The 16,563-nt window shown below is 36.7% G+C and overlaps 1 protein-coding gene and 1 pseudogene across 1 annotated transcript; both read right to left on the bottom strand.

Annotated features, from left to right (window-relative positions):
• Positions 1–1,793: 1,793 nt before the first annotated feature.
• Positions 1,794–5,851, bottom strand: LOC126721383 (proteasome subunit alpha type-2-A-like; annotated as a pseudogene).
• Positions 5,852–6,652: 801 nt separating this feature from the next.
• Positions 6,653–16,317, bottom strand: LOC126720594 (uncharacterized). Its single transcript, XM_050423197.1, has 13 exons — positions 16,128–16,317; positions 15,605–15,700; positions 15,334–15,449; positions 14,349–14,378; positions 14,091–14,227; positions 13,780–13,959; positions 13,581–13,644; positions 13,382–13,489; positions 12,657–12,810; positions 11,593–11,682; positions 10,943–10,998; positions 9,940–9,997; positions 6,653–7,386 (listed from the first exon to the last, which is right to left on the bottom strand). Exons 2-13 carry the CDS (start codon positions 15,684–15,686, stop codon positions 7,097–7,099), a joined length of 1,365 nt encoding a protein of 454 aa, XP_050279154.1. The 5' UTR covers positions 15,687–15,700; positions 16,128–16,317; the 3' UTR covers positions 6,653–7,096.
• Between the last annotated feature and the right edge of the window lie 246 nt (positions 16,318–16,563).

Genomic DNA, 16,563 nt, shown 5'->3' with positions numbered 1-16,563 from the left:
GACTCGCTTTGGTCTCAGATAAAAAGACCAGGATCGGATTCTTCTTTCTCACCTCGTCGGTGAGAGTTTGAACCGCCGGGGATGATCCAAGACCCCGGCAGTTCCATGCTATAAGGCTCATTGAGCTCGGCGGCGCTGCGTTGCAGTCGCCGCCACTCCGCCATCCGTGGTAGTATTTTCTTTCCCTGATGCTTTGCCCTCTTTACACCCTTTTCTGCGTTTAGCCTCAGTGATATTCAATTCCAACTCCTTCAATGGAACTGGGCTCTCACGTTTTACCTTATATTGGATTATAGGCTTTACTTCACTTGGGCTTGGTTGCTCATTTAACTTTTTGGGCTGAATCTCTCTTGCCTTACGTTTCCAGTGCCTACTCATCGGGCCAAGACACTCAGCTATCCAGCCCACATCTTCCTTGTAACACATAGCCATTGGGCCTTGGGCTACTTCAACCTTATCGGGCTTTTCCACGTCCTGGTGCTCCCCAGTAGGTTGACCTAGATTAAAAACAAAACTAGGACTCTCTGGCCGTGCTGTCATAGCCTCCCACATCATCTCATCATCTTCTTTTCCTCGTGACTCTTTTTCCAAAACAGGTTTGTATCCTAGGATTGGCAAAGTGACCTCTGGCAATTTCTCTGTCTCACTGGCCTTTCCCCTTTCATGTATAATCACACTGCCCTGTATCACCTCGTCTGTCCTGTTTGGCGTTTTCTTCTTGTCTACAGCTTCGTGGATTGGCATCTTTGACTTTGGTTTCCCGCTCTCCCCCTTCCACCCTTTTTCAGTTTGGTTGAATTCCACTCCGTCGCCGCCGGCCCGTTGGGCCACTACTTCCGTCCTAGCACTACTCCCTTGAGTAGATTCTTTGAACCTATCCATTGTGCCCCTTCTTCCTGTTTGATCCATCTCTCTCACATACTTTCTGAATATCTCCCCTCTTAGCCAAGCTCCATACTGCAGCTCCTTCACCTCAGTTTGGTCGTCCCTCCTCTGCACCTCAGAACAGTCTTTCATATCATGGTTTAACAAACCGCATTGATAGCAAAAATTTGGCAATCTTTCGTATTTAACCTGAACCCATCTTCCTTCCCCTCCTTCAATGGTGACCCTCTTTCCTCGGATTAATTTTCTTGTAACATCCACCATCACTCGAACTCTCAGGCACTTCCCCCATTGCACTCCGTTCTCTGCGACATCCACCTCCATCACTTCGTCTATTGTTGCACCGATTGAATACCCTGTTTCCTTCGTTCTGCTTTTTAATGGCAGATTATGCATCTGGATCCAAAAGGGAGACCATTTGAGAACCACTTCCTTTGGTGTTTGCTCCCCCTCGAATTCCTGTAAAATAATCAACTGTTTTTCGTAGCTCCAAGGTCGCATCTCCATGATTTTCTTCTTATCTCTTTCGTCCCCGAACTCCACCATAAACAGCTCATCATCTAACTCGGAAATCTGCATACTTTTATTTGGTTTCCACACCATTCTCAGGTTCTTTCTAATTGCATCTAGTGAAATGCTTCTACGGGATAGCACTTTCATCACTAAACAGTTCCTACCCAACTCCCTTGCTGCCAGTGTGCTATTTCTACCCAACACCACCTGCTCATCCTCTTCCTCCGTAAGGGATAGCTTTTTCCAGAATGCTTCTAGTTCACCTTCCATCCTAATAGTGTTTCCTAAAAGGCCTCACCGGCGGGAGGCCACTACCCTCTTGTAAAGGTTATAACCTTACAAGACTCTTACTGCTTCCACATGCACGAGAGCATGAGAGCAATTCTATTTTCTAATCAGTACCACATGTAGTTATATGCAAAAGAGAACAGGGAAACTTGCCTGAACTTTTTGTCTATACCAATTATGCCAATCTCGATGTTTTTGCCAGAGATTTGTCCCTCAAACCTAGACAGGACACAAGAAGCATTAGCGAGCTGAATTAAACGAGAAGTATCTGGAATAATGCTAAAGCTAATACATTCCTACACAGTATTGTTGAAAGGGATTCCTCTGTGAAGCTTAAGCACAAATTTGATGAAAAATTTTGAAAGAAGAGAGAATTAAGTCCTCTTTCCTTAATAGATTTTAGGCAACTCTCTTTGAAAGGTAATGGGATATTAATCAACCAGAACAAAAAAGAACCAAAGAAAAATGCTTAGATTTATTTGATTGGCATTCATCAAAGAGAACCTTCACATGTATACTGCGACAGTGGTCTTAGTATAGAAGTAGAACTCAAAGCTACAATGCCTACCCTTCCTTCAAGGTTAATATTGAAGTGTGGACGGGCATCATCAAGCTCCATATCATCTGTATACCTGTAAGACGGACAGGTAAACAATACTTTAGGATGAAATTATGGCCAATGCAATGAAAGTTAAAAGGATAGTACATGTGATATTCACATACATGAGCCCTAATTCAATTCATTTCATTGTATGAATTGAGACAAATGATATATTTACTCCCCCCCCCAAAAAAAAAAAAAAAAAAGTTTCTCTAACACGTAGCTGGCAAGTGAATCAAACTTAATACCTCTTTTCAAGAAATGTCTTTGCATTAGAGACATTTTTCCCCATTGCAGAAGCTTTCCAAGAAAAATATGAACCTGATGGGTCCACCTACAGCAAACAACAAATAACAGGAACATGTTAAGAATGATGATAATTTCTACTGGAAAGTGTAATTTGAAAGAATAAATTCTAAAAGGCTTCTACGTCTGTCACTGCTGCAAATCCAATTGAAATGCCTAACCAAAGTCTATCACTTTTCTTTCTTTTCAAAAACAATAGAAATGGGTTCAAGTTACAAACTTGTGAAACTTTAACAATATATAGACATTTATACGAGATTAAATATTTTGTCAATCCTCCTGTTAGATCACATGTTCTCTTTATGCTCATCATTTACTATCACATCCACGACTTCACACATTTAGTAAATTTTCAAAACATAAAAAACTCAAAATTTTGACATTTGTTAGGTGAGATATCTCTTAATTTCTAATCTCCTGTTCTATAGAAATGAACAAAAGTTTAACTTGACATTTTTTTCTCTGCAACCATGGAGTTCTCAGAAAATAACATGCTTTTTATCCAAAGCATATTGGAGGAGCATCATTTTGAACTCCAAAATCTGGGTTTTGGGTTTAGTTCAAACTATTTAATGCATGGCCAAAGAATATATTATATATTGTGTCATAAATATAACTGAAACCAAAGTTCGGGGGGAAAACAGAGCAAGAAAATTCAAGCCCGCTCAAATGCATCACAAATATAAAATAAAAAATCCATAGCTAACAGTCAGAAGACTAAGCGTGCGTTTGGATTGGGCGTTTGTAGAGTAAATGCTGCGTTTGACGTTTTGGAGCCCGGGTCCCACGCACTGTTCAAGGACCAGCAGCCCAGGGAAAAATGCAACCAGTGTTATATACAGTATTTTTAGATTTAAAAATTATTTTGCTATATTGTTTTCAACAATAAGTTTTTAATTTTCAATAAAATAAACAATATCCAAACAGATCTTGAAAAGACTAAATCTTAACATGCCATGGGGTGTTATTCAAAAAAATTGGATTTTTACAGATGCACGCAGATGTTCTCATAAGCCCAAAATTTGTTGCATCATAGATTAAGAATCACTTAGCAACTTATATTTACAGATGCGCACAGATGTTCTCATAAGCCCAAAAAAATTCCATTGACATATCACTTAGCAACTTATAAATAATCAATTGGCTTAATTTACAAAGTAACAAAAGAAAAGATTTTCAAAATTGGGAATCCAAAATAAAATATAAAAAACAGGAAAAAAAGATTGCAGCAAGAAAAATGCCATAAGTAAAACAAGCTAGTGAGTGAATCGAAAACAAAATTGACTTCAATCCAATAAACAAGTCATAATATTTACATAGACTTCAATAATATTTCATAATATCAAAGCATTTTCATCAAGATCAATTCAACTAATATTCCTTCACGTAAGAGAGAGCAAGAAAAGACAATGTCCAAAAGAGCTGAATCATGAATGCCACTACAAGGACAACACAAAGACCAATCCTCCTCAGAGATGGAAACAGAGAAAGATGCCAAAATGTGAATCTCTATTTCAAAAGTGGCAATGACCTTTAGGTCAAATAGCATTTCCCAGTCTCTCCAATGGAGTCATCCAAGGTATAAATTCCCCCTCTCTGGTCTCCCCCACATCAAAGAGTAGTGAAGTTTAACTCAAAATAGGAAGACGGAAACTAAGATTCCCTAATTAAAATTCATAACCTAGATGCACAAATAATTGATGGTCCTCTCTTACTCTTCCAAATAATTTAAAATATGTCAGCCCAAGGAAACCAGCAAGGGTAATCCAGATTGTTTTAAAAGCCAAATATGGACATTAGTTAGCAACTAGTGACATCTAACAGAACAAGAAAGGTCAAAATGGAGGTTTATGAAATATTATTGAAGTCTATGTAAATAAAACTTGATGGAACCATTATTAGAAAAAGATGAAAGATCTGAGTGACAGAAAAGAGAAAGTCAGATGGTATGGTATGGAGATATAAGGCACAATAGCATATAATCAATATACAGCTTGAACTTCATTGTGTCGTAATGTGTGCAGAATGATAAATGCCAAAGAAAAATAAAACTGGTTACTATTCCACAACATAATGCACAGATTGATGATGATGATGAGCTGACATGTCATTGGGTTAAAAACATCAAGAACCATAACTTGTCATCTTCACAATTTACATAAAATGAATATATATATATATATATACATATATTTATATATATATATATACATATATATTTTTATATATATATATATATATATATACATATATATTTATATATATAAAGAGAGAGAGAGAGAGAGAGAGAGAGATAATTAGAAGCTATTCCCCAACATAATGCACAGATTGATGATGATGATGATGATGAACTAACATGTCATTGGGTTAAAAACGTCAAGAACCATAACTTGTCATCTTCACAAATTACATAAAATGAATGTATATAGAGAAAAGCTCTTATAAACATTATACTAGCGTATGATTCAGAGCTACTTCTGGAACGGCAGAAAATCAACCAAACAACCAAATTAATCATCAGTCACCAATAGAACCATGTAAAAAAATCACCACATTCCTTAAAATTTTAAATGCAGAAAACAGCTAGTACTTCTCACATGGAAGGCAACCAATTTCGATCAAGTTGGAAGGTGGTGAAATTTACAGATTACCCTACGAGATCAATCCAATCTAGGATACAGACTCCTAAACTATATGAGTCTTTGGGAACACAATTGCAATCCAGTCAAAAGAATATTATCTGCTTCAATCTAAACTCAGATCACTCTATCCAGGACACCAAAAAATTCATCCATGATAAATTCCTTTCAAAAAACTGTAAACAACCATTTTTTTATATGTATGACATTGCCAAAAGCATAAATGATGTAGCATAAATCAAAGAGACAAAGGAACAATAGCCTCTAATCAAAGCTTTACAACTTAGCACTATAAGTGAAACCAAATGATAATGTGACAAAATAACATTAAAAAGAGAGATATAGATGATGAGGAAAATGAAAAAACACAAAGGAAGTTGACACATACTTTGTATAAGCGGTGGTATTGCCCTGCCTGCTTTCTACTTTTTCGTACCAGAACTCAAAAGTCAGGTCCCATGCCACTGCACAACAGTTCATTTTATTTAAAAACTCAATTGTTTACCATGTTTGGAGCAGAGGAAAAAATAAGTCCAACCAATACAATGAACAAAAATAGAAAGGTTAAACATGTAGATAATGGCAACAACCAACAGGTTAGCTTATTGTCAAGTGCCATTGTGCCAAATGAGATATCTCCTCCAACGGGGCAAGGATAATAGTAAGAGAATCACAATGTCAATTAGTTACAATCTTATTTTAAAGGCAGGCATCCTTGCCATTTTGACTCTTTAAAAAGTGTCTCAAGAAAGAAAATCATATGCTAAGACTTCCCCCAAAAGCTTAACATAAGCATACATACATCTTTGGATAGTAATATAAACCAACAAATGTGGCAAATTCCATAGTCTATAGTTACTTACATTGTAATTCACAGTATGGGACAAAAGATGAATTCATTTACTCATAATTCACACGATGAACAAGGCTAATATTTAACATGAGTAACCCAAGGCTAATACTTACTCAGAGTGCACATTTTTAACCCTTTTAACTATCAATCGAGGCGGATGTTTAGAAGATGCAATTTGCAGACATGCCAGAGAGCTCCTGTTTAACAAGATATCCACCATTGGCAAAAGTCTTGTATGCGCTAGGTGCATGAGACTTTGTCTCACTGGGGCTCACCTACCAGTGTGACAAAGGTTTCATGTGCGCAGTACATGAGATACCTTCTCCCACCATTGGCATTTAGCAGATTATTAACTTGAATACAATGGTAATGGAAAATTTCCTAAAGGAAAACCTATGCATCAAACAGGCGGCAAAGTATAGTGTATTGGATATCCATTTCCAGCTCTAGGCACAATACATCACCAACCACCCTTTATTCTTTAACTCACACTCAGTTGCTTGAATAAGTCGAGTAGTAAGAAAAGAAATTTGGATGGTGGACATTAATAAGCAAGAGGGTAAATCATTGTTTAAATTCAATCAAAATGAAGCATTAACTTCTCCCATTAATTCATTATCTTCATGTTAATTTGTGTTAACCAGTCACTGATTAAGCATAACTATCTCTTTCAAAACAAAACAAAACTTCATTTCTGGACTTTCCCATGCTAGTCAGGAATAAAAGAAAAACAAGTCCCCAAACTGAATAAATTAACATCGTCATTTTGCTACAATATGGTCATCTACTTGCTTCTCAGTCTCACCTCCTAGCGGAATAAATAACAAAAACATCAGCCCTTACGTTAATGATACATGAAGGCTTCCTGTACTCCAAATGTCTTTCTTCCTGCAAAAATGCACTCCAATCTTTGGCTTCTTTCACCCTACCTTCTTAGTCATAATGCATGTCAACGTTTGACTCCAGCACTTTGGATTGTACACACAAGCATGCTCATGTAATAAATCTGAATCATGATTCATCATGAATCTCACATGTTGATCTTTTGCTTTTCTTGGATTTTAACTTCTTGCTTCCCTCATTTTCTTTCAATACCTTCTTTTTGCTTCCATTGTTTTCTTTTGATGCCTCCTTGTTTCCTTCATTTTCTTTCGTTGCCTTTTTCTTCTTCCTTCTTTCTTTTTCTTTTGATGCCTTCTTTCTTTTCACAGGCAGTGTTTCTTCCAGCTCTCTGATTTCAGTCTCATTAGCAATTTGTTCAGCATTTAGCGGTAGATCTGCTGCTACAGAAGGTTTAACTTCTGCTCATAAGAATGAGGAATGTATAATTAGTAGGTGTGGATTAATGTTGACATTAAAATATTATATAACTAGCTTTGCATAAGAAGAACAATTAAGGTAACCATCATATAAACTAAAAAGTGTACGGTGTGTACCAAACTTCAGGGTCTAGCAACTTCAAAAACTGGAGAGTCAGATCTCATATATCCTTATCAAATTTAAAGCATATTTGATCCCCTAAAAACCCTTTTTAAATAAAATTAGGCTAAAATTAAATTTAGTCCACTACTTTTATTTCAGCTGTCAAATTAGTCGCTAGGGTTTAATTTTTGTCAATCTAGTCCTTTCATCCAAATTTGTTACTAAATGACTCTGTTTTAATATTATTTTTTTCTTCATTCCAGTTTTAACTGAAAACATTCATAAGTTGCTCCGTTTAATAGATCTTGTCATTTGATGAGTACTACTTAGGAAAAAAAATTAACACAGAAGTACCAGATTGACTCATTTTGAAATAGTAAGGGACCAAAATAATAAAAATTAAATCTTAAGAACTAAATTGACAACTAAAGTAAAAGTCAAGGGACTAAATTGGATTTTAGCCTAAAAATTATGTGTGTAGTAATGGAAATTAAAATATTTTCATCATTTTACATTGCAGAGAAAAAAATACCAAGAGTATAGGATCGGTCTAGTCTTCACTCCTAGGCCATTAGGAGTTGTTTACTTATTAGTAGTTTGAGGATAAAGACAGACTCCAACCTCCTAAGAGATCCCTGAAGTTAAGTATAAAGAATGGATCCACAGTTATAACATTAAGTCAACCAATCCAGAAAGACGTGAAACAAAGTTTGACTAGTTGTTGGGCTCAAAGTTTTCTTTCAAAAATATTAGTTCCGCCTTATATAGCTGCTTTCAACAATGACCCAACTTTTTGCATTGTTTTTTAGTAACTTCATTATAAAGTGATAAGACCTTTTGTTCTTCTTTTTTATTTTATGACAAGGAACCCCCTCAAGGTATGAGCCAGTGGGACCACCACTAAGGGGTAAACCCAGGATGACTACATACCAACACTGAGCAGGCATCAAGTAAATCACAAAATGCCTCAGCTAGGAGTTGAATCAAAGACTTCTGGGTTTACAGTTATCCAGGCACTCTCCCTTAGCTTGAGGCATCCCAGGTGGGGGCAAAGTGATAAGACCTTTCCTCATTGGTAAGCTACACACATCTCGTGAGTCCCCTCCATCCCATTAAGCTAAAGTTCATTAGCTCTAGCCCAGTGTTAGAATTATCACTCATATCATATGAGCAATAAACTATATTACTAGTACCGGTCCCCACAATCATTCCTTGTTCACGAAATGTAACAACATGCCACTAATAGAATTGAAAGTTCAAAAACGTGTACAAAACACCTTTGAACGTTTAGACCCCCAAAATACAACTTAACCAACTCAAGCAATATGTCAAACAACTAGTGTGCGGAAACTTAACACATGCTATAATATGAAATTGGTTAAACAACTATCTAAGCCATAACAAAATAAAACCACAGCAGATAAAATAAAGGCAAAGATAGAGAGAAAGGAAGATGCAAACACAAAGACAACACGCGATGTGTTATCGAAGAGGAAACCGAAGTCCTCGGCAAAAAACCTCTCCGCCGCCCTCCAAGCGGTAATCAATCCACTAGAAAATACAGTTGGGATACAAGGACAGCAATAGACCCTCCAAGCCTAATCTACCCAGTGCACCTAAGCCCTCCAAGCTTCTTGCTCCAATGAGGTTGCGCCGAACCTTTTTCTTTTCTAGCTTCCCGGATTCCGCTACTAGACCGTAGCATCAACCAATGAAGATTGGCTCCTTCCTAACTGCTTCCCAGAAATCCAAACGACTGTCTCACAGTGATGATGATGGTGAGAACCAGGTTTGGTATAATGCCTCTCAAGGATTTGACAATGGAGAGGAAGAGAGTAGGGGAATTTGATGAGACTCTAAGGTATAGATTGTGGGTGAAACAATCTTGTTTTTCTTTAGGGTTTCTCTCTCAAAATTCTCTCTGGAAGCTCTCATTCAATCGTGGGTTAAAGGGGTATTTATACTGGAGTGGGAAAGGAATGTGAAACGTCAGGTTTTACAAAATAGGGGTGGCTCGCGGCTTGACCTCGCGGCTTGACCAAGTCGCGAGATCCAGTCGCGAGTTAACCGTATGGCCAGTTGTCCTGTTTTGTCCTGTAGTGCTCCAGCTAGCATGACTGTTCATCTTCCAGCATGCTTGGCACGTGTGCAGCTTCTGGCGGCTTGCAGCCGCGAGTCCACCCGCGAGTCCCAGCCGCGAGTCTCTGTTTTCTTGCACACTCTTGAGCAAACTTCACTCTATCTCACTCACTACCCTTACAACAAACCCACCTAAATACAGGGTTACTAAATGCTGAATTACAAGCAAATTTGGCACGGAATAAAGCCAATTAGATGGTTGAATAAATTCAACCTTACAAGAATAATTATAGTACAAGAAACAATACTATTGGCTTGGTCCATAACGGACAAGACAAAAACAGAAAACTAACCTTCATCAGCAAAATTGGAGTCAAAGACAACATTTGTAAGATGCTGCTTCAGGAAAACCTACACAATGAAGACAATATAAATAAGATGATGGAAATTTTTGCAGCATAGCACGTTAGCTTATAAAACCACAAATGAAAAGACTATCTACAATCCCTGCATGAGCTCTGTAAAAGTGTCAACCTTACAGGGGTCAGGGCCACAGATTCAAACAATGAAACTCAAAGCAATACATAGCTCCGAATAAGGGGCAATCAGTAGGCTTGTGGACCAAGAGTCGGTGCATGTTTAGGAATGCTTAGGCTTCAACTGGAAAGAAGACCTTTCTAGCCAAAAGTTCAAGTGCACCATACCCTAAGCAGACCTTCACAGCCAAGTATATGAGTGCACCACACATAAGATTAAAGCACTTAGTTTTATACATTCACCATTAAACCTTTTTGCTCAATGTTTTCAACATTATGCCATCATGTTAATGGACCATCTTGCTTTGGTATCATCACATGCAGATTACTAATGTCCCTTTAATAAGAGTCAAGTAATGTGCTGATGGCAGCATCTCACTTTATACATTATTCAAATGAATGGTAGCTGCAATAATTTGAGTCTATCACTGAAAGCAGAAAACAACTTCATTTTTCATTAACATAATATCTAATGAAATTGCTAAACCCTCAGAAATGGATTTAATGATTCCTTTAAAAAAAAAAAAAAAAAGATTAAATGGTTAGAACAACAAGTTTTTAGCTTTGAATGCAAAAAAGCTCTATCACTCATCTCTATCACAGCCTAAATTTGTTCTTGGCCTCAAGGTAGAATGAAGAGTTTTGAGCATTAGGTAAGAAAATTTGAGATGCCAAAACCATGTGTAACAAGCTACAAAAATGTAACTCTAGTATGGACAAAAAATAAATATAAGAGTTTAAAACTAGCACATATCTTCAGCCCTGACTTTCAGCAAGAAATTCTAACAAATCTTCATAATCATAAAGTGTAAGAACATACCGCAGTCAGAAGTTGCCGAGTCTTTATATCCCAAAAGCGTAGATAACTGTCCAGTCCTAGAAATTAGTCAAGTTCTCAGTTTTGATGGTCAAGAAAATTTGGTCCTAAGACAAACAAACTTAACCTCAAAAGGCTAAAGGATGATTCGATAAAATTAAGTGAACCCAGACATGAAGAAGTGCTAACTGCACGCACCCTTCTTTTAATTAGAATATTAATACAGGAAATGACTTTCAGGAAAAAAAATAATAATACGAGAATAAAAGTTGTCATTGCTTAGTAGATAATATAGCAAGTGATTGAGTATAAACTAAGATAAACTTTTCCTCCTTTTCTTTCCCACTTCTCCAGACTAAAAGACCGCCCTAACTAAACCTTGCTATCCATAACTCATAAACAAGTAGCGGCTGTCTTCTAAAGGAAGCCAATACTTGACCTCCTAACAAAGGGTGAACATGCAAACCTTTTGACCAAAAACGAAAAATAAAAAGAGAGTATGTACACACAATACAAAACACAGACTACAGACCTCTCTCTCTTGATGTGTGTGTCTGTGTGCGTGTGTGCGCAAATGGTGTTGTGTATGTATGTGTGTCAGTATGAGTTCCAATGCAAATTAACATAAAGGTGAAACAATACAACACACTCACCACAAGATGCAATCACTGGAAGCTCTGGGTGCCTGGCTATAGATCTGATGCTTCCAGAACATTTTCCCAAAAAGCACCCCAATAATTTTCCTATAAAAAGATACTTTCATCATTTATGGAGTTACAAGAGAGAAAAATCTCAAATCATTCGAAAAATATGAATTATATGCAAGAATAACATTAGCAACATCATAAATCAATTTTCACATCCACTTTAATGCAACTCAATTAACCTCAATCCAAAAATATGTAATAGTTACCAATTATCCAAAGTAGACCTTGGAGTAAGATGGGTTCAATTTTCAGAGTTAAAAATGAATAATACCCTTGAATTCCTATGGTAATTGCGAAAGGACCTATGTCCAGACATTAAACATCATATGCAAATAAATTGTGCATTAACAATTTACTTTGAAAAAAAAAATTAATTTCTACAAAAGGCTTGAGCTCTATTGCATTAAAATTTCAATACTGAATTAGGTGTTTTCCTGCAGTGATCAAGCTCTTCCCAGATATGACCCCCTGACAAATAAATTTTGATGCATGTAACATGAAGCAAACAATTGAAATGAAGCCAAAAGAAAACCATCATATAGTTCACAAGTATTATATGCCTCATCTTTCGGATCTAAAACTTACATAAGAAAAACATTTTCCACAGATCAAAACAAGCATAAGGGCATGTCTATCAGTTTGTATATCCCCACCCAAAGATACATGGTGGAGCCAGCATTTAGCAATATATATAAATGAACCCACATGCTTGCACACCCGCTCACACAGGAACATAGAGAAAACCCACATATAAGACTTGATCACCTTAAATGATAATTGCCAATCTAAATTAGCCAGATAGTACCAAAGGAAAGCAATGCTTTTTTCTTTTTTCCATTTTCCTTTTTAATAATCAAACGCTTTCTACTGAAGAAAACTAATTAAGTAAATAAACAGAACACTTACACTACCAGAATACACTATAAGAGAGCGAATGGTAAATGTATCTTCCAGACTTCCACACATATAGAATATCAAATATGTGACAACATGATGGAACTACAGTTCACCTGTGCGCATGTCAAAAGAAGCAAGGTCACTAGACCCATTCCCTACATAGACTGTATAGCCATCTAAATCTTCAGTTACTGATTTGATAGGCATCTCCCGAAAATCAAATGAGATAACAGGTCTTCGTTGAGCAGAAATATCATTGAGGCGAACCTGTTAAGAAAAAAAATGAATTGAAATTTTTGAGTAGCTGGATGATTACGATTACAATAGAGCTACTAGTCTATTGGAGATAAGGTACTAAAGAAATTGTGGTTCCTCCAAGAAACCAGCAAAGACAAAATGATAAGAAAGCATTCCAAGTTCTATAAAAATAAGAAATTTAAAAAAAAAAAAAATTTAAAAGTATTTAACAATAACTTGTATATCATAAAACTAACAAAGGATATAAATGAAATTGACATTTTCTTAGCTCCAGATGAAAGAAGAAAAATTAAAAAATTTCATCCTAGGTGTATTATTAGTCATTGTTAGTTTAATCGCTCATGATCAGTAAAATGTAGAACAGGGGTATTCTCTCTTGTGACATAACATCTGATGATATCTCAATTGAAGAGAATTCAAGTACACAAAAAAAACCCAATTCCAGTCAGCATCAAGCAACACATGCTCAAAGGACAGTAGGAAGTGAGGAAAAAATCTGTAAGAATGTTGCATTCCCAGAAATTCCTAATATCCAGTTATTCATTCCAAAATGAAAGACGAATTTGCAATGAAAGATTACCTGATGGCTGTTGGTGCCAGCCACAATTTTGCGATGATCATCCTTACTCAGGAATGTTGATGATGTAAACGAAGTTGGGGTAAAAATATCAAGACTGTTCTTAGGAGGCTGCATAGGGTAGAAGCTATTAAATAAATGCAAGGAAAAAAGGCATATTAAAGATTTCAATCAAGATTTAGCAGATAAAGGAAAGGCTCACAGATTTGGCAGCCCAAATTTTAGTACAGTTGTTAAGATCCCACATGTTCATTTCAACACCCTTTCTGAGATGAAAACCAAGAAAACCATTATTTCATAGATGAATAAGCTAGCACACACCATAAAATCCCACTACGAAATGACAATTGGCTTAATTCTCAAGCTTATAAATTCTAATTGTGAATCTCAAGAGCACTCACCCTCCAAATATAGCATATTTTTCACTTCCATCCACTTTAGAACATAAGATATTGCCGGAACTGCATACACTCCATGTGTTTGACGAACCAATAGAGGCAGAACCTGCAGGTGAATCAGTAACTTCAATGGACCTCATGCTTGTGTTTCCTTTTGTTGTACAAGTAAGCAAAGTACAAGACCTAGAATTTAACAATAAATTCAAAGATCAGAAGTTGTATGCATATGGGAAGAATGCAGCTGGAAATCAAAGATGTAAGCACCTATGGTGGAATTAGGTGGCAAAGCCTAGAAAGCAACAATATTGCAGTACCTGGATGTCAACCCCAATTTCTGTCCGACAAATAAATGCAACCCAACAACAGCATCATCTTCAGGTCTAGGACCATCCTCATTGGCATTAGAAACCGTGAAACAAATATTCCCATTAATTGCACTGAGAACCTCAATCTGTAGTATACATTAGGAACACAAATATTGAATAGGATCTTCAATAAGCCTATAACTAACAGTCAAAACTGAAACCAAAACATGTAGCCAGATATTCATAAGTCCCAAGAGTGTAACTCACCATACCAGTTTTTCTTGCCACTGCTAATAACTGCAAGAGAAAAAGAAAAATAATTCTTTAAAAAAAATAATAAATAAAAAATTTAAAATTTAAAATTTAAAATAAAATAAAATAAAAAAAGACTTCTGCAAAATAAAGGATTTGAGGGTCTTAATTACATTTTTAGAAAAAGATTGATAGAATATCTGAATTCATACACGTATGTAAAACAAAAGGATAGATTGTCCTAGTTCAAGCTAAAAGCTTCTATCTAGGCAATAAGTGAAACTTGCAAGTTGCTCTTTGGCAAGCAAGCCATTATGCATTATCGCCAGATATATGCAAGGGAATGACTAGAGAATCCAATAAACTGGTTGCAACCAATATTAGAACCTATTTCTCTCAAAGGATGATACATGTAAGTTGCCTCTTACTTCTTCAGAAAACAAATAGAACATACAATGGCAATTAAGTACAATGCTTGAAGTCCCAAACTTCGTGAACAATTACAAACTCAGTTTGTAATACCCATTGCAAAAAAACCGCAAAGGCTCATATTATTTGTTTAACTTACTATTGCTTTATTTAAAATGAGTGTTGGCCCCAAGAAGATGGTGAATAGCAGATTCAAACTAGTGACCACCTCTTCATGAGGCGTGGCACACAATGAATTCTACTACCCTTGGGGCAACATTAATTAAACTCCATTAGCTACATAACAAGCATTCAAACCAAAACCTTCAACAGCAAAAGAAATCCAATTGAAATCAAAACATACAATCATTTCTGCACAAAATCTTTTCCACCTATTCTACATTTAACCCATAGAACATGAAAGCATATCTTCATTCTCAAACATTCCAAACTTCAACAAACCATACTAAACTAACAATTGCAACCAAAACCAAACACTTAAAAAAGATTGAAACATATTGCCAACAACAACACAGATGCTTGAAATTCAAAATTCAATAAACTCAAACAATTTGAACACACCAACACATACCGGGTCATCTTTACGGTCATTGATAGAAGCAGCCAGTACACATTTTGATGAGTCCAGCTCACCCCATCTCTCCACCACTCTAGGAGCCCCTCCTTGACTACCCTTAGCTTCAATAACTATTACCCAAAAACATAAACACCAAGCAAAGCATCAAAAACCCAGATATATAAATACAGAATAAAGCATATAAAACCCAAAAGATAAGCTTTTTACAAAAGGGTATATTGCTAATTTCGATCAATGAATAAAAGGGTGTAAGAAAAAAATTCACCTTTGATGAGACCAAGTGCGTCGAAGGTTAGAGCTCGAAGAGAAGGGCAACCCGGGCACTCTAATGTGGTTGTACGAGGCATCTTTTTGGTAAAATCTGTGTTGTCTCTCACTAGGGACGGACCCAGTATCTCAAGCTAGGAGGGCCAGAGATAAGGGAAAAATAAATAAATAAATAAAATCAAATAAACATCCATATAGTATTACATTAAAGAGTTCATCAAAAAAAATCATTTTTCAATTTGTTACAAAGGTTAACTTTCATAGCTGACAATGTTCACAACCTAGTTGCAGTAGAAACCGCAAGAGCAAGCACAAGTGTCAATTTTATTTGGTTTTGTTAAATTGGTTTGACATTTTTATTACATTATGTACTTTTGTCTTTGTCTCTGCCAGATTGCCACTCACCCACTGCCCCAAACACACTATTACCCCCACTACTATGAATTTATAATGCACTAGTTTTTCAAGATTCAAAATCAATGTTAGGTTATGAAGTTGAAGGAAAGAAAAAAAAATAATACTTGAAGCAGAATGGAGGTTAGAGGCTGCAGCGGCCGGCGTCGGAGGTGGGCAGATCAAGCAGGGCGGCGGCAGCGGCGGCGACTGGAGGTGCGTGAACTTTAGGTCAGTCCACTAGGTTGATAGGCTGGTCAATGGGTGTGGGACAATGGCAATGAGGTGAGTCTCGCATGGGCGGACGACGGCTGTGGTGGCGGCGACGGCGGCGTGGTTGACTAATCCTATCTCCTCTTCTTTTTTATAGGGGGGCAAGGTTTTAGAAAAGTGGAGCCCAATCCTAAAATAGTCTGAAAATACCTAACTTTTTTTTTTTGGGCCAGGGGGTCCGGGCCCAAAAAACTATTTGGAACCTTATAAGATATCTTGGACTAGAAAAGAGTGTTGTACAGTTTGCTTAGAGAGTTGGACAATTGCTCCAAATCTAAGAGAATGGAGAAT

The sequence above is a fragment of the Quercus robur genome, chromosome 4 (assembly GCF_932294415.1).
Source record: "Quercus robur chromosome 4, dhQueRobu3.1, whole genome shotgun sequence".
In the NCBI taxonomy this organism is placed as follows: domain Eukaryota; kingdom Viridiplantae; phylum Streptophyta; class Magnoliopsida; order Fagales; family Fagaceae; genus Quercus; species Quercus robur.
This window is presented reverse-complemented; position numbering and strand designations above follow the sequence as displayed.